Here is a 19076-nt window from a genome sequence, read left to right on the forward strand (position 1 = left end):
TTTAACAATAATTATTATTGGATTGTTTCATGAAAATGTTAAACAAAAAAATTACAACCAAAAAACCATTTAAACAAAACAAAAAAGGAAAATGGAGAAATTAGCTGCGGGACGAAGATCTGAAGCACATAAAAAAGCTCTGGGAAAATCAATGAAGAAAGAAGAATCAGGCATAAGTACTTCTCATGACGGTGGTGGTTATGGTGGTAGTATTAGCGACAATGGTGACAATGTTGACGAGGATGAGTATGAGGAAATGGACGCAGATGATGCAGCAAACAACAGTGTTTCTATGGGCTCCTCAGCTGAAGATTTGGGTAAGTGTGAAAATATTCCAACAACAAAAACGGAAATCTAATTACCTTGAATAAAGGCAAACTGATTGTTTATTTTTCTGTACTTCTCGCAAATGTGCCAATAAAAAGGGTACAAAAAAATAAAGAAACAACAAACACAAAAACAAAAAGCATAAACCAAAAGTACCTATAAAATCATAAAATTAGATTGTGTCAAACAAAAACAAAAATAAGACACGAAAAGAACTGAACGTGGTAGCGGAAACAAGGAAAACTTAGAACAAACTAAAACCATAATTGATATTAAATGTTGCTTTCTTTCTTTCGTTTCGTTTTATGAACCCTTCTTAAATGTAATCAGATGAACAGCCGGAAGTTACACTCACCATCGGTGAACGATGGGAAAAGCTGCTTAGCGTAACTCATGAAAAGGTTAAACGTCATCGTAAGGAAGCTGAAAATGTCATGGAAAAACGCCCACCACATCAGGAAGCCTTTTTTAATCAACTCAAAGATTTCGAACAGGAAATAGAATGGACAATGAGTCATGTTGTTTGGTCATTTAATTTACCAACATCGTATGCGACTCCCGGACAAGAGCATATCGAATTCGAAGAGTCCAAAGTTCGAATTCCAATCGACGTAAAGAAAATCAACTTGATACCAACATACTCCCAAGAGCAACTAGAAGATGTGGTAGATGGCTGGATAAGATACATGGAAAAGGCAATTAAAACTCTAAACGAAAAGGTAATCCATGACATTTACATACTAATCCCTACTCTCAAAACTAACGCAATCAATTAAAGCCCTTGGATGAATTTACACCCATGGCTGAATATCGACTATGGCATTTTCGCGAAACTGAACTCAACACTCTACTGGAACAGTTAAAGTCCGATTTCGTAGTGGCTGTTTTAGGTGAGCAATCCGAAAAACGAACACAAACTCTTCCATCTAATTACTTTAAACATAAACATTTTCCTAAAGATACACTAACATCAAAGCAATCACAAATTCTACAACGTTGGTCAGAAATTCGTTCGAAAATTAATGATAAATTCCGTTTGGCAAAAGAAAATGCTGACTACGTGGGTACCATCACGGACTATCTGGAGGTACATTTATGAAAACATTCAAAACACACAACACACTCCACATTTGCGTAACATTTATGTTCCTTTACAGAAAATACGCTCATATGAAAGTTTTAAAATGACCACTCTCCTCATACCCAATGTTATGGTGGGTCTACGACACATATGGACCATGTCAAGCTATTATTGCCATGACGATAAAATGCAGATTTTACTCTGCCAAATATCCAATGTCTTTACGGAGAAGGTTAAAAATATTGTATGTTTTGAAAAAATATTTCGGTAAGTACATCTTTTCAAATATAAAACAAAAAAAAAATTTAAAAAAAACGTAAAATATAAAAGGAGGATTATGGATAGATAACAGAATTGTAGCTGTACACATATGTTTGTATTTATGTACATACTATACATGTATGTATATGTGTGAGTATGGAGGATTTGATAAGAACCTATTGATTGCCTACCACATACTTTGTGAAACTCTGAAATATACTTGCATACGTAGAAAGTACTTGAGCTGAGAGTCCTTGAAAAATTTAACTCAAGTTAACAATTTTTGTTATACTTTAAAGCTTTTAAAATTCAAACCATACAAAAGTTAAAAAAATATTATACAAGTGCTATACATACTATAGGTACATACATACATATGTACATACATATGTATAAGAGTACAACAATACGACCCCACTTGCACAAAACACAAACATTGATACTAACTACGTAGTACGTAGAACAACCTATAGATAAAATGAAGCTGTGAGTAAATTGGAGGCGTGGGGATAATAATGGCGATTGGGCACTTGGCTCATAAAACGTTCACTGGGATGGAAGATTTTTTTTAAATTTAAGTTAATAAAGTAACTAAATTCATGGAAAATGTATAAGTATTAATTAACGTTTAATCAAAAAATTAATAAATATTAATCATGAGTTTTTCAGTAGCTGTATATATTAGACCGACTCAAAGTATAAACTGATTTTGTAACACACACCTCAAAATAAACCTTGGATTGTTTTAGAATGTCTCTCAAAATATTTTGGTACTAGTGATAACCGTTCCTGAACTGAACCAATATGTACGTGTCGCAGGACAAACTTTTGTCAAACTTTTTATATTGTAGAATATTAATGTGTTATAATATAGCTGTTTTAAAAAATATTTTTAAAGGTTTCGCTTCTGTTTCTCTAATATGGTAAGCTCGTCATAACATTATCTTGAACTAGGATGAATTCGTCAGCATATTGGCCGTTCGCACACAACAAATAAATACTTGTCAAAACTTGTCTTGAAACCCACCATTTCTGAAACATGATGTTTACCAGATTGACTATCCAATAACACGCGAACTAGTACGAATATCAAAAAATAAAAAATACAAACTACTTACATATGTATGAACCCTTTCACACTAGGCAATTTAGTTGCGCAAGTCTCTTGTGTTTGTAGATGCCAGAGATAATGTCGGGTTAAGGAGAAGAAAATTTTTCATGCTGTTTTGTTGTTGGGCAAGAGACTTGCGCAACTAAATTGCCTAGTGTGAAAGGGGTCTATGTATTTCTTAAATCATGTAAATTTTTAAATATTTAAATTTGTTCAAAATATTCATAATTTTCATGAGAAATCATATAAATTATGGAATATCACAATATTAAAGGCAACCTTAAATATGAACAATTTAACATTGTATATTGGGTATATACAGTGACGGACATTACAATAGAATCACTACCAATATTTCGTTTAAAACCAGGAGCAATCATAAGGATTGGTGTGGGCCAGAAAATATAAAAAAGTGGCAAAATGTGTTGTGGACGGACGAAACGACCATTAATTTAATTGGTAGTGATGATAAGACATGGGTTAGACGTCCAAAAAATGGCAAAAACCAAAAACGTTTAAACATGGTTGGGGAAATATTATTATATGGGGATGCTTTTCTTGGTATTGCGTTGCTCCAATTTATTGGATTAAAGAAAATATGGATAAGCACTTGTATGTAAATATTTTGGAGAATGTTATAAAGCCACATGCAGAATGGAATATACCCTTAAAATGGCTCTTCCAGCAAGATAATGACCCAAAGCACACATCAGGTCTTGCCAAAAAATGGTTTTTATATAACAAAATTCATGTTATGGAATGGCCGTCTCAATAACCAGACTTAAATCCTATGGAAAATAATAAAAGACAAACTCGGACCTGAACAATTTAAAAACAAGGACGAACTTTGGCAGAAAATTCGGGAAATATGGTATGCAATTTCCCGATCTACATGCGAAAGTTTGTTAAATTCAATCCCCAAAAGATTTGATGCTGTTATTAGAAATAATTGATATGCAACAAAATATTAAGAAAACAACGAATTCTTATGATGATTTTTTATTTTTAATCATTTTAAGACTGAATGATTCTATTTGAATGCCGCATATTTTATTTAGTCTTTTAGATTTGACATCGTTGTTATTTTTTTATTTTAATTTTTTCTATTTATTGTTTACGTTATGAGCATTAATATATAATGAACAAATTTTAAATTTTGAAATCAAATTTTGTAGTTTTACCGCTTTAATGGAATTCATATGTAGTGATTCTATTGTATTGTCCGTCACGTATGTATGTATGTATGTTTGGGAGAAAATAATTTTTTTTTTCAAAAAAACTAAAAAGACAAATTTTTCTGAAAATGGTCTAGCTCAATAACAGTTATCACTAGATCCATAAACATAGGTTAATTTTGAGGAGGGTAACAAAAACACATTTTTTATCTTCAAATATATTATTAAGTTTGTTTGTATCTTCCTCACAGACATACCTCAAAATTTACATATGAAACGGCGACAAATTGTGCTAACCTACTGAGATGTTGGAAAACTGCTTATTTATTAAGTCGCAAACACATCGAGGATTCTGGAGTTGGCTCACGATGGGAGTTTGATCGCAATGCCCTTTTCAACGAAGTGGATCATATATGTCGCATTAGTCGAGATATTGCTTCAATTGGACGTGTATTTATACAATATGAAAATCTATTTGGAAAACGTCTCAAAGGTCTGATAAATCAACCTGCATTGATCGACGATCTCATGCGTAAAGTGTATCGTCTATTGGACGATATGTTGAATAGTGTTGATTATGATATTTTTCGGCCAGGCAATTGGGAAAACTGGGAACACACTCTGAGTACATTTAACAAACGTCTAGACGCCGTTGAATCGGAGGCCAAACTAGTCATCGAAAAAAGCATAACCATGTTGCGATCTTCCGATTTGGGTTTATCATTGATACGAGACGTTAGACATTTAGATACTCGTCAAGCACTTGCCGAATTCATTTCAACGAAACACGAAAACTTACTCCGTTTCTTTGTAACGGAAATCAATGCGGTGGAATACGAATACATGGTAAATTGAATAAAATATTTGAATAAACTTACCTCTATCTCGTTCTGTACCGATGAGTTTCTGTAATTAAACAAGAGAAAAAAATATCATGAATAAAATATTTATTACGTAAGGAAGAGAATTCAAAAACATTCAAATTAATTTGTATAGACCTACATGACTATACATATGAATATGTATTTCATGTATTTCCTTGAAGCGTAAAGTTAATAAAAGCAAATGTAATCAATTGAGAAATGTTTAACCTTGATTTAGCTTTTTGTTATTTTTTGTTAATTCTTTTTTTTTTGGTTTCTTCCGTAGAACAATAAAAAAGCTCCACCTATTGGTAAACATCAACCTGCTAAAATTGGCGCCATACAATGGACGCGTTTATTAAGCGCCAAATTAAAAATATCTGTACTGGCATTTAAACGTGTAAGTAATCTGTATTTTATCGAAATACATACATATGTGTGTTTACATGTGTAGGTATTTGAATCGAATTGAGTGAATTGTATCTATTATTTGTTATTGTTGATGTAGTTTTGTTTTGTTTTTCGAGTATTATAAATGGCACAAACCAGAGGCAAGCGACAGACAAAATAAAAATATAAACAATAAACAATATTCGCACTGTAGGTATGTATATACATATACATATATATATGTATGTGCATTAGGCCCGACCTTATAAACTACATTTACTTGGGCTGGATATAATTTAGTTCTTTAGTATATTTTGTCTCGATCACTTCGTGTAGTGAAATAACAATATTCTGAAAGTTATATCAAAAAATCAAAAATGGCTTATTTAAAAAAAATATATCTTTCAAAATTTTCGGTCAATTTCCAACTGATTTTTATAAATCATTTTCTGGTAATAAAAAGGTAAAACTCATATTTTCCAAAGAATACCTTTAAAACAAAGTGAACGAGGAAAACTCCAAGAAAACAGAATTTATACATGAGATTCCCTTCATATTTGTTCGTTCACTTTTGTTTTGGCCACCCTAATGTACATCTGCATATACAGACTTACATACGAATTTTACAGTTCCACACTGACCCTTTCTTTATATTTTATGGATGCATTTATTTAGTACAATAAAAACGCGTTTTTTATGCACACAAATACAGAAATAAGTTTTTTTTTTATCCTGATTGTATTATCATCATCCATGCTGTTGGAGTTGGTGTTGGTGGCGGTGGTTTTTGATGATGATATTTGCTGCATTGTTGCTGTTTGTTATTTGTTTTTAAACATTGAGTTTGGTATTCATTCATTGCGAATATTGCTGACGTTGCTACTTCGCCAGTTGTAATTGTAATGGTATTGTTTTGTTTTGTTTTATGTTGTTGTTGTTCTTTTTTTTTTGGATTTGTATCTTATTGTTACATTTTACACATTGAAGTCATGTATGAACAAATTTACAAAAAACTTACATTTACGCACACACAACTTACAAACACACAATTTAGTGCTTTCAACAAACATTGCTTCGCAGGAATCGCTTTTTAATTGAAATTGCAATTTTGTTATTTTTTCGTTTATTTTATATTTCTTTTTTTTTTGTTTTTTTCTCAACAGAATGCAAGAACAAAATAAACGAAAATTGTTTTTCTGTTACACGAAAATGCTCTGGATGTAGTATTCGGATGGTCTTATTGTCAGTTATTTTGACTGACTGACTGGCTGACTGACTGATGAACCAACGGTTCGTCAGTCGCTTGTTCGATCGACAAGTCACTACTACATTGTAATAACAATTTCGTTTTAAACAAATTTTGTTAAAGAATTACTTCAGTGTATTTGAAATTGTTTTTTTATGTTTGTTTTTGTTTTAACAATTTGTATATTTGCACTCTGATTCTTTGTTGAGCAAAATTCAAAACAAATATAAGAAAATCAAAAAAGAAGAAACAAAAAAGCATGGATTGGATGTTTTCCCTGGTTTTTTTTTTTGTTATTTTGTTAGATGTAATGAATTTATTTATTGTCTTCTTTTCGTATATTTTTTTTTGTATGTCATGATGGTGCATCAATTGTAGATGGAAAATGAACCAAATCTAAAGAATAGTTATCTCAAGCGTAGTGCTTTCAAATCCTACTTTGAATTGGTTAATAAAATGTATACTTATGAAAATAGTTTATTCGAAAGCTACTGTTCCCAAGCAACTTATATGGTCAATGTGGTTATGAGAAAAAACATCTTAACTATACAAATTTGCAACAAGGATACATGTAAGTTTCATCGATTTCTATCATCCGCATAAACGTCGTTACAGCTATTTTTCTTTTAAGTGACATACATATCGGATGCTCTGGAAACTATTAAACTGAAAAAAGCAAAATCTGTGGATGTTAACGCAGACGCATCGGCAAATGAACAATTTGCTCATGCGGTTCCTACCGGTTTCATACGTAAGATAACCAAGTTTACCGTTATTGCAACAATGATTCAGTGGTTTGTTGGCCGCAAAACCTCCGCTGATGCCCACATTCAGAAGGCAATACAATTTCTGAAACTAATGAAATCAGGAAAGATGAAACCCAACGAAAAGGATAAATTTTGCATCAGGCAGTGTGAATGTAAGTTGTCTCTAAAAATGCAAAACATATGTACGTGCATAAACATTTCTAAAATTACAAGGCATTAAGCCAAAAAAAGCATGTCTTCATTTAATATAATTTTACAAATTTCCTTTGAATCTAGCCTTTCTAAAAAGAAACTTATTTTTCATGGTTGACCAATAAGAACCGTTATTACAACTTGTCTTTAATGTGCGTAATAGTAAAAGGAAACTTTAATAAAAGTGCAGAATGCAATGAAATTTAAAATTGTTCGTTATCACAACTTTCTTGTAAAATATTGATATACCCGCGAAAGAAACGATTACTTTTGGATATACCAACGATATACTTTTATTTCTTTAGTCACATCAAACCATAGGCGTAGCTAGGCTATTATTCTGGGGTGGGCAAGTGCACCCCTTCCCAAAAAGCAAAAATAAACACATTTTTTATAAAATAAATATTTTTTATTAAAGCAATTCTTTAACGTATACTGTTATAGTATTTATTACCATATTTGAACAAATTTCGATTATTTCGTTTTGAATAGTGGGACAACAATAATTTGTTGGTTTGTTTAAAAGTGGAATCGTATTTCATAGCGCGAGACCTTGACGTACAAAAAGCAAGATACACAATATCTATAATTTGTTTCAGATATTCAGGATTTTAATCCATTTGGTTAGAATGGTGCTATAAAACTTTATCTTGCAGACTGATTAGTTTCTTTAAAGACTCACTCAACTTTTTCCAATTTTCATATCCAGTATTGACAAATTTTTCGTTTTGGTCTCTTTGTTCTTCTATACCAAAATTTCAGCAAAAAAAGCAAAATGACTTTTATTCAAGCTAATCGTAAACATCATAAAATTTGTCGGAAAAGGATCTGATTTCTATTTTCAAAACAAAATAGAAATTTATTCAATATGAAATTTAATGGCAAGAAGCTTATCGGTCACTTTTACCTTAAAATAATCTTATAATAACCAAATGTTTCTTATCTGTCCGACAACATCAACATTTAATTTGGATAGCAAGATTTGTATTAGATTTATAATCGTTAATTTCGAAATGGGACTTTTGGATCATTTATGGATTGATATTTTTTTAAAGACCAATATTTTTGGACGTTACAAAAATCATCACACACGTATAAACATGTTATTTTTATAAAAATTACAAAAATTATATTTTTCCACTTTTTTCATTTTTAATTCCTTTTTTCATCCCCTTGTTCCGCGTCTAAGCTATAATATAATAGGAACAAGTAAGAAAGTATGGTCGGGCTTGACCCTACACTAAGTAAATGAGCAAAACCATTTTTCTTTTGATTCTAAGTACTTTAAGGTGGGTGTTAGATTAATATTTTTGGGCATTACAAACATCAGCACAAAAGCATAATACCCTCCCCACTATGATGTTTAGGGTATAAAAAGGGACACAAAATAATTTAGATAAATTTTATATTTTCTTGATTATTGAGCTGAATCCGAGCCTGGAATAGCCTCAATGAAAATTTTTATTAATTCTTAATACGCTTTAGTTACTGAAAATACTTTTGTTTGCATTTTTTTTTAAATTTAAAGAGTTTGCAAAAAAACAAACTTGCATGACTGACTGATTCAAGAAAGGTCACATAAAACCCAGTTCTCGATCGGAGTTTTGCTTAGATTACTCTCCTAAAGCACACAATAAGTTATCTATCTTTATAAATAAAAATCAAATATCGTTCGTTGGTAATTGCATCAGTTGAGAACGGCCGAACCGGTATTTTTTTTTTTACATATTGGTCATAGTCCAACTTAGGTTTTTACGGAATGAAAAATTGACCACGCCCACTTTTTTCGATTTATCTAAAATCGGAAAACGGCTGCACCTATTTGGCTAATTTGTTTTTAAATGTTCTTAATAGTCCACAAAAGTATTTTACGATCTGTGATCACTCATATTTCTGAACAAAAATCGATTTTTTGTTCAGATGAGCACGATCTGTAAAAATATCTAAATTCGCTAATAACTTGGCCAATACGCGTTTAATCAAGAAAAGGAGCTCGATCTGTGATCACTCATATTTCTGACCAAAAACCGATTCTTTATATAAAAACTCAAAATATCTAAATTCGCTAATAACTTGGCCAATAAGCGTTTAATCAAGAAAAGGAGCTCGATCTGTGATCACTCATATTTCTGACCAAAAACCGATTCTTTATATAAAAACTCAAAATATCAAAAATTGCTAATAACTTGGTCAAGAAGCGTATAAACAAGAAAAGGAGTTCGATATGCGATCACTCATATTTAGATTTTTTATAAAAAAAACTCAAAATATCTAAATTAGCTAATAACTTGCCCAATAAGCGTTTAATCAAGAAAACAAGCTCGATCTACGATCACTCATATTTCTTTTGTTCAGATGAGCACGATCTGTAAAAATATCTAAATTCGCTAATAACTTGGCCAATACGCGTTTAATCAAGAAAACAAGCTCGATCTGCGATCACTCATATTTCTGACCAAAAACCGATTTTTTATATAAAAACTCAAAATATCTAAATTCGCTAATAACATGGTCAATAAGCGTTTAATCAAGAAAACAAGCTCGATCTGTGATCACTCATAATTCTGACCAAAAACCTATTTTTTATATAAAAACTCAAAATATCTAAATTCGCTAATAACTTGGTCAATAAGCGTTTAATCAAGAAAACAAGCTCGATCTGTGATCACTCATATTTCTGACCAAAAACCTATTTTTTTATATAAAAACTCAAAATATCTAAATTCGCTAATAACTTGGTCAATAAGCGTTTAAACAAGAAAAGGAGCTCGATCTGTGATCACTCATATTTCTGACCAAAAATCAATTTTTTATATAAAAACTCAAAATATCTAAATTCGCTAATAACTTGGTCAATAAGCGTTTAAACAAGAAAAGGAGTTCGATCTGCGATCACTCATATTTCTGACCAAAAACCGATTTTTTATATAAAAACTCAAAATATTTAAATTCGCTAATAACTTGGCCAATAAGCGTTTAATCCAGAAAAGGAGCTCGATCTGTGATCACTCATATTTCTGACCAAAAACCAATTTTTTATATAAAAACTCAAAATATCTAAATTTGCTAATAACTTGCCCAATAAGCGTTTAATCAAGAAAACAAGCTCGATCTACGATCACTCATATTTCTGACCAAAAACCGATTTTTTATATAAAAACTCAAAATATCTAAATTCGCTAATAACATGGTCAATAAGCGTTTAATCAAGAAAACAAGCTCGATCTGTGATCACTCATAATTCTGACCAAAAACCTATTTTTTATATAAAAATTCAAAATATCTAAATTCGCTAATAACTTGGTCAATAAGCGTTTAATCAAGAAAACAAGCTCGATCTGTGATCACTCATATTTCTGACCAAAAACCTTTTTTTTTATATAAAAACTCAAAATATCTAAATTCGCTAATAACTTGGTCAATAAGCGTTTAAACAAGAAAAGGAGCTCGATCTGTGATCACTCATATTTCTGACCAAAAATCAATTTTTTATATAAAAACTCAAAATATCTAAATTCGCTAATAACTTGGTCAATAAGCGTTTAAACAAGAAAAGGAGTTCGATCTGCGATCACTCATATTTCTGACCAAAAACCTATTTTTTATATAAAAACTCAAAATATTTAAATTCGCTAATAACTTGGCCAATAAGCGTTTAATCCAGAAAAGGAGCTCGATCTGTGATCACTCATATTTCTGACCAAAAACCGATTTTTTATATAAGAACTCAAAATATTTAAATTCGCTAATAACTTGGTCAATAAACGTTTAAACAAAAAAAGGAGCTCGATCTGTGATCACTCATAATTCTGACCAAAAACCGATTTTTTATATAAAAACTCAAAATATTTAAATTCGCTAATAACTTGGTCAATAAGCGTTTAATCAAGAAAAGGAGCTCGATCTGTTATCACTCATATTTCTGACCAAAAATCGATTTTATATAAAAAAACTCAAAACGCTAATAACTTGCCCAATAAGCGTTTAATCAAGAAAACGAGCTCGATCTGTGATCACTAATATTTCTGGCCTAAAATCGATTTTTTATATAAAAACTCAAAATATCTAAATTCGCTAATAACTTGCCCAATAAGCGTTTAATCGAGAAAACGAGCTCGATCTGTCATCACTCATATTTCTGACCAAAAATCGATTTTTTATAAAAAAAACTCAAAATATCTAAATTCGCTAATAACTTGGTCAATAAGCGTTTAATCGAGAAAACGAGCTCGATCTGTGATCACTCATATTTCTGACCAAAAATCGATTTTTTATAAAAAAAACTCAAAATATCTAAATTCGCTAATAACTTGGTAAATAAGCGTTTAATCAAGAAAACAAGCTCGATCTGTGATCACCCATATTTCTGACCAAATATCGATTTTTTATATAAAAACTCAAAATATCTAAATTCGCTAATAACTTGGTCAATAAGCGTTTAATCGAGAAAACGAGCTCGATCTGTGATCACTCATATTTCTGACCAAAAACCGCTAATAACTTGCCCAATAAGCGTTTAATCATGAAAACAAGCTCGATCTGTGATCACTCATATTTCTGACCAAAAATCGATTTTTTATATAAAAACTCAAAATATCTAAATTCGCTAATAACTTGGTCAATAAGCGTTTAATCGAGAAAACGAGCTCGATCTGTTATCACTCATATTTCTGACCAAAAATCGATTTTTTATAAAAAACTCAAAATATCTAAATTCGCTAATAACTTGGTCAATAAGCGTTTAATCGAGAAAACGAGCTCGATCTGTTATCACTCATATTTTTGAACAAAAATCTATTTTTTATATAAAAACTCAAAATATCTAAATTCGTTAATAACGTGGTCAATAATCATTTAAACAAGATAAGGAGCTCGATCTGTGATCACTCATATTTCTGACCAAAAATCGATATTATATATAAAAACTCAAAATATCTAAATTCGCTAATAACTTGTTCAATAAGCGTTTACTCAAGGAAACAAGCTCGATCTGTGATCACTCATATTTCTGGCCAAAAATCGATTTTTTATATAAAAACTCAAAATATCTAAATTCGCTAATAACTTGGCCAATAAGCGTTTAATCAAGAAAAGGAGCTCGATATGTGATCACTCATATTTCTGACCAAAAATCGATTTTTTATATAAAAACTCAAAATATCTAAATTCGCTAATAACTTGGTCAATAAGCGTTTACTCAAGGAAACAAGCTCGATCTGTGATCACTCATATTTCTGACCAAAAATCGATTTTTTATATAAAAACTCAAAATATCTAAATTCGCTAATAACTTGGCCAATAAGCGTTTAATCAAGAAAACAAGCTCGATCTGTGATCACGAATATTCCTAGTCAAAAATCGATTTTTTATATAAAAACTCAAAATATCTAAATTCGCCAATAAGCGTTTAATCAAGAAAAGGAGCTCGATCTGTGATCACTCATATTTCTGACCAAAAACCGATTTTTTATATAAAAACTCAAAATATCTAAATTCGCTAATAACTTGGCCAATAAGCGTTTAATCAAGAAAACAAGCTCGATCTGTGCTCACGAATATTCCTAGTCAAAAATCGATTTTTTATATAAAAACTCAAAATATCTAAATTCGCCAATAAGCGTTTAATCAAGAAAAGGAGCTCGATCTGTGATCACTCATATTTCTGACCAAAAATCGATTTTTTATAAAAAAACTCTAAATATCTAAATTCGCTAATAACTTGGTCAATAAGCGTTTAAACAAGAAAAGGAGCTCGATCTGTGATCACTCATATTTCTGACCAAAAACCGATTTTTTATATAAAAACTCAAAATATTTAATTTCGCTAATAACTTGGTCAATAAGCGTTTAAACAAAAAAAGGAGCTCGATCTGTGATTACTTATATTTCTCACCAAAAACCGATTTTTTATATCAAAAACTCAAAATATCTAAATTCGATAATAACTTGGTCAATAAGCGTTTAATCAAGAAAAGGAACTCGATCTGTGATCACTCATATTTCTGACCAAAAACCGATTTTTTATATAAAAACTCAAAATATGTACATTGATTTACATGTAATCTGTTGTTGCAAGGTTTCGGTTTTTGACAATAGACTTATGTTCTTTGTCTCTCAGTAACGCTTCTATGTATAATTTATTCTATGATACAGGACAACGTCTGTCGGGTCAGCTAGTTTTAAATAAATTTAAAAAGTTATAATTTTTATGTTTATGTTTTCTTTGTGTGCGCTCACAAAATATTCATCCTATTAGTGATTGAGTTTTTCATTCCATTATTTTACTTATGTTCTTAAGAATCCAATTTTTTCTATGATGAAAATAACTCGAGTTGATTTTAAGTATCACTTTTTAGTGGTTTTCAATACTTATACATAAATGATGATGATTTTTATTTTTTATAAGATTTTCATTTAAGTAACGTTTTTTGTTTTTATGACTGCGAAGAAGAATGAAGAAAAACTCGTACTGTGATTGAGGAAACATTTAATGGAATTTATTGGTTTCAGTGAAGCGTACCCACTAATAGAACCAACGGTCAGGCCAACCAGCGAATAGATTGGAAGGCTAGTCAAAGATGAAAGACTCAAATGTAAATAATTTTCCATGGTATAGAAAACAAAGAAAAGAAATCTATAGAAATTTGTTAAATAAACCAACCTAAAATATGTATATGTATTATAATATAATAATGCTTATTATTACCTCCCAGCCAACTCAGCCCTCTAGATAAAATGATTGAGTTCTTCTTCAAGTAGGTGCTATTGCTTACAAGGGATCTTCCTTTTTATGTTTCTCTTTTTATTTTTTGGGGACTTACTTAGGTTTATGACCTAAAGCTTAATCATTTTTATTTTTTGTTTTTATTTCTGTCTCCTTTCGCATTCATTTTCCTTGATTTTTTTTTTTGGGTGGAGGGTGGTTGTTTAGACTCATTCACTTACGTACAAGTTTACATACAAAAATAGCCTCACTCCTGCTAAATAGGAAAACAATTTCATTGAAATTGCAAAGAGCCTTAAAAGGGCAATAAAATTAATGATAAGGATTTTATTTAAACCAAATAATATTTAACGTACAAAAACAATCTAATCATCATAACAACAACAGCAAAAACAACAACAAAAATAATAATAATCATCATCAACATCAACATAATAACAATCATCATCATCATTATTATTGAAGTAACAAAATCTTCTCCTTTCTAAAACAATCTTCCAGTATTGGTAAAGGCATCCACCCAAGAAGGTTTACCGACATGGCGAACTCTAGTGGGCGAACGTATATTAATTGAATTTGAAATGCAATTTACTGTCAACTTAACAAGAGGTATGAATGGATAGATGGATATACTCCCACTAGCACCGTATATCCAACGGTACCACGAGTGCCAGTATTTATGCTAAACAGTGTTTGAGTGGATTTTAATTGTTTTCCATTGTTTAAATTTTCAAGATATTTTTGAGGTCATGTTTGAAGGACAGCAATTCGAACATTTTGGCTTTCAATTGCCCTCAGTATTGCGAACTGCAATCATGAAAAAAGAAATGCTATTTAACGATTTTGAAGCCGTTTCGACGGTCATTAACAACTACAATGCTCTGCTCAATAAGCTCTCGTTATCCGAGGTACGACATTTTTCAGTTGCTCTTTTGATGTCATGTCCAATTTTCATGTTCTGAATTCAATTACAGGTGAACTTTTTGAGGGATCATCTATATGAAACCGAAGTAGCTGTACAGGTGGGCGTCGGTCGATACACCTGGCAGTCTTTTAACATTAAGAAATACTGTTCTGGTGTAAACACACTGATGCGTAAACTTCAGTCGATAGTTTCGCAAATCAACTACATACGCGATGATATACGCAATCGTATTGACCAAATTAAAACCTTCAATATATTTGTCATCGAAGACAGCGACAGCGCAACTGAATCCATCATTCCGTTCGATGAAGCTGAATCACCAGATACGAACGGCAAGAAGGCCGAGCCTGCAGAAAATGAGACCAAGGTGGAGATAATACGCATAAAAGAATCTACGGAATCTATACTGAGCAATAAGAGGGAATGCGGCACGGGTATTTATCACTGCCAGGGTTATATGGAACGCCTGGAACAGGCTAGAACTGAGAAATGTTCTCATATGAAAAGAATCTACGATTCCTTGGGCCCAGTTCTAATTAAACTAGAAAGTTTAGTTTTGGGTACGTTCACGGGCCGTTCCGAAAAAATGAGAGATTACTATGTCTTCTGGGAAGAGGAGACGTACAAGTGCATTTTAGAGTAAGCTAAATATTATGACCTTCAAATACTATAACTGAAATTACGTTTTTACTCCAAAGTTTCACATACAAGAATCTGGAATGTTTCTTGGATCGTTTAACTGGTAAAGAAGCGATGTTTGAAATCAATGCCGTATTAGTTTTGTCGGAAATCATGTTGGAACCGACTTCAAATGAAATTAAGAACATGATTGTACAAGCAGCCAAAGATTTTCTAGAACGGTAACTATACAGATACAGATACATATACATACATATATTTAATAATATTTAAATGACTTAAACGTTCAAATTCAATAGATTGAAAATGTTTACCCGCTGGATGGATGGCACCTGCTTGCCTTGTTCACCTACAGAACATTTTGCAGGCACAAAGTACACTTTTACATATTACGAAGATGTCATTAAGGTATTAGAATGTGATTTTATAAAAACAAACTCAAATCTTACAACAAGACATTCTTTCAATACACTCTCAAAATTCAATAGATAAAAAACATTGGCGGTCTTCTAGTCAAGGTACAAGAACTGGCAAATCGTGTAGTTGAAGACGCAAAAAAATGTGTCAAAAAGTAAGTTTTATTTATGTTAAATAAGTAACTGTTCTCTACACACCTACAACTGTGTATGTATAGCAATGTATTCGAATTCTATGTTTCCAACAAAAACTAAACACAAAATGTGATTTATATTCAAAATTCTTTTGAATATTTTTTACATACATACATACATACATACATACATATGTACATTAGACATGCCCTTAAAACAGTAGATTTGCTTTGGATGGGTCTTATTTTGTTGAAATTTAAGTGCAATCGGATAGATAACTAGTTAAAGGGGGGTCAGACGGCATGTATTGCTTGTGTTTTGTGCCATTTATTGGGACATTTTTCCACATGTAAACATATACATACCGTGTGATCCATATGAAACTTTGTGTATGTAAAATACATGTGTATTACTCGTGACATTTTTGAAATTAGAGCATGTTCTATTTTCGTGTGTATAACTAAGTTTATACGTAGCCTATTCGCAAATAAAAATTATTTGCAATTAACTAATTCTCTGTTTATATGTCACATTAGTTACGGAAAATTCTTGTTTTTTACAACACTGTGTGAGTGAAAAATAAAAAAAACAAAACAAAAAAGAGTAAAGAAAAGTCATAACAAAATAAGTTTCATTGCATTAAATATATTTATTATATATTAAATGTTTTAAATAAATATATTGTTAAAAACAACAAACATATAATCTAATAGAGGTTATGTCACATGCAATTACATATGTACGTTTGAACGTGGAAATTATGAATCGTATGTATAAAGTGAATTTTGACATACACATGGAATTCCATATGTATCGAATACATGTCCCAATACACAAGCAATACATGCCGTCTGACCATCCTATTAGAAAGATAATTTTCTCTAGAAGCTTAGGTTTATTTCAAATGTTTAAAAAACAGTATTATAATCAACAAAATAATACCCATCCAAAGCAAAACTACTTTTTTAAGGGCATGTCTAATGTACATATCTGTACATATTTGTATGTATGTATGCCATGTACGATTTTGTATGAAGGTTTATTTGTAAACGTAATGCATGCGGCAAGTATGATAAAACCAACCCAACTAACCAAATACCAACCAATGTACAACATTGATAGTTTTCCATTATATTGCCAACACACCCAACATATCTATCTACCCATTCGCCCACACAGACTCATTCACACAAATGTTTATGTATGACAGCATCTTGACAAATAATGAATTTAAAAAAATTGCACTGAAATAAAATTGGAATAAAAACAGAAACTCATGTAATGAACAAGAAAGCCCAACAACAAACTACACATGTAATGCTTTTTCTCCTAATACAGTTGTGCTCGAAATTAGGCTACATAACACAGGTCAACAGCAGTAAATGGCTTATATAGGTTTGATACATCACCCAATGGCCCAAATTTTTATTTTTAATTTTTAGAAATATATAACTCGAAAACGATTAGTCCGATATTATTAAAATTAAGTAGTTTCGGAGTTATAATAACAAATTGAAGCAAAACAAGTATTTTTATTTAAACAAAAATATTTTTTTTTAATTGTTTTAGATTTTTTTTTAAATGGTTTTTAATTTTTTTTTTCAAATTGTTTTTTAATTTTTTTAAAAAAGTTTTTTTATTTAAAAATAATTATTTATGACAAAAAAAAAATTTGTTGATGAAAATAAAAAATCGAGTTAAAAAATATTTTCCAGATTTTGACCAATTGTAGGTCCACCTTACTATAGCCTTATATACAGCGTTGCAATGGACTTTGAAATATCTATCATTAAATATCCATATTGTCTATATTAATGACTTTGTAATCCAAATATAGATCAAAAATAGGGCAAAATTCGAGGTTGTCCCTGTTTTTTCCTTATATTTCCGCCATTTGTGGGCCGATTTTATATAGCAACCGAGCAGAAAGAATTCCCGATGTGTTGATGTATGAATCATGTATGTAAGTTATTTGGGGGCTACGAAAAGTTAATTTCAACATGTCTATATAGACTTCGCTATCTATAACGATCGAGAATATATGTATATTTGGCCTTGTAGATTTGTATGCACGATCAAAATGTAAAATAAATTCTAAGAAATTATCCCAAAGAAACCAAATCTAAAATCAAATCCCATCTTGCGCATTTCGTCTTTTATATTATAATTTTCCAGGTTGTCTACCGTTACCCATAAAATTCCATTTCAGCTCAACTACCGTTATCGAAATAACTTTTAACAATTACCGTTCATCAATATTTACGATTAGTAAATATCTAAAAATACAAATTTCTAATTTTAATAATTAAGTTTATTGAAATCTACAGAATTTATAATATATTAGAACAGTTATGGGATTTGTGCCATTTTTGCCATTTTTGTCACTATTACGTTTTGAGCTGCACAATGGCACAGTCGAAACTATTTTGGCACTTTTTATACTTTTCTAAATAAATCTAAAAAAATAGTTTTGAATTATAAAATTCTATATGTTGAGCAATATTTTAAAAATAACGAAATTATCATGGATGATATATTTAGCACTTTTTCCTATACAAATCTAATTTAAAATGAAGTTTGGTTTCAAAATAAATAAATTTTAAGAAGATTTTAGTGAAATTTAGTGAAAATTTGTATAAATCAACAAAATAATATAGTAACGATTGTTCTATGTTTTCCTACACAAATAATTTTTCAAAGATTAGCCCGCCAATATTGGACGCTTAAACTAGCAAATTAAAGAAAATAATCGATAACCCAAAACCAAAATTCGTTGATAAAACTTAATTTAATTTGCGAGATATTGTAGAAAAACAAATTTGAA

The 19076-nt window shown here is 30.7% G+C and overlaps 1 protein-coding gene across 1 annotated transcript in view; it reads left to right on the forward strand.

Moving 5' to 3' along the window:
* The window catches only part of Dhc98D (Dynein heavy chain at 89D), a 165170-nt gene that overhangs the window by 19348 nt on the left and 126746 nt on the right, over nucleotides 1-19076 (forward strand). The window contains exons 8-22 of the mRNA XM_065498228.1: nucleotides 88-317; nucleotides 658-1046; nucleotides 1106-1217; nucleotides 1287-1414; nucleotides 1485-1675; nucleotides 4207-4801; nucleotides 5105-5218; nucleotides 6833-7025; nucleotides 7086-7373; nucleotides 14639-14746; nucleotides 14873-15045; nucleotides 15112-15701; nucleotides 15761-15922; nucleotides 16001-16109; nucleotides 16190-16272. Coding sequence (XP_065354300.1) covers nucleotides 88-317; nucleotides 658-1046; nucleotides 1106-1217; nucleotides 1287-1414; nucleotides 1485-1675; nucleotides 4207-4801; nucleotides 5105-5218; nucleotides 6833-7025; nucleotides 7086-7373; nucleotides 14639-14746; nucleotides 14873-15045; nucleotides 15112-15701; nucleotides 15761-15922; nucleotides 16001-16109; nucleotides 16190-16272 — 3465 coding nt within the window. The remainder of the gene's footprint in view (nucleotides 1-87; nucleotides 318-657; nucleotides 1047-1105; nucleotides 1218-1286; nucleotides 1415-1484; nucleotides 1676-4206; nucleotides 4802-5104; nucleotides 5219-6832; nucleotides 7026-7085; nucleotides 7374-14638; nucleotides 14747-14872; nucleotides 15046-15111; nucleotides 15702-15760; nucleotides 15923-16000; nucleotides 16110-16189; nucleotides 16273-19076) is intronic.

The sequence above is a fragment of the Calliphora vicina genome, chromosome 1 (assembly GCF_958450345.1).
Source record: "Calliphora vicina chromosome 1, idCalVici1.1, whole genome shotgun sequence".
In the NCBI taxonomy this organism is placed as follows: domain Eukaryota; kingdom Metazoa; phylum Arthropoda; class Insecta; order Diptera; family Calliphoridae; genus Calliphora; species Calliphora vicina.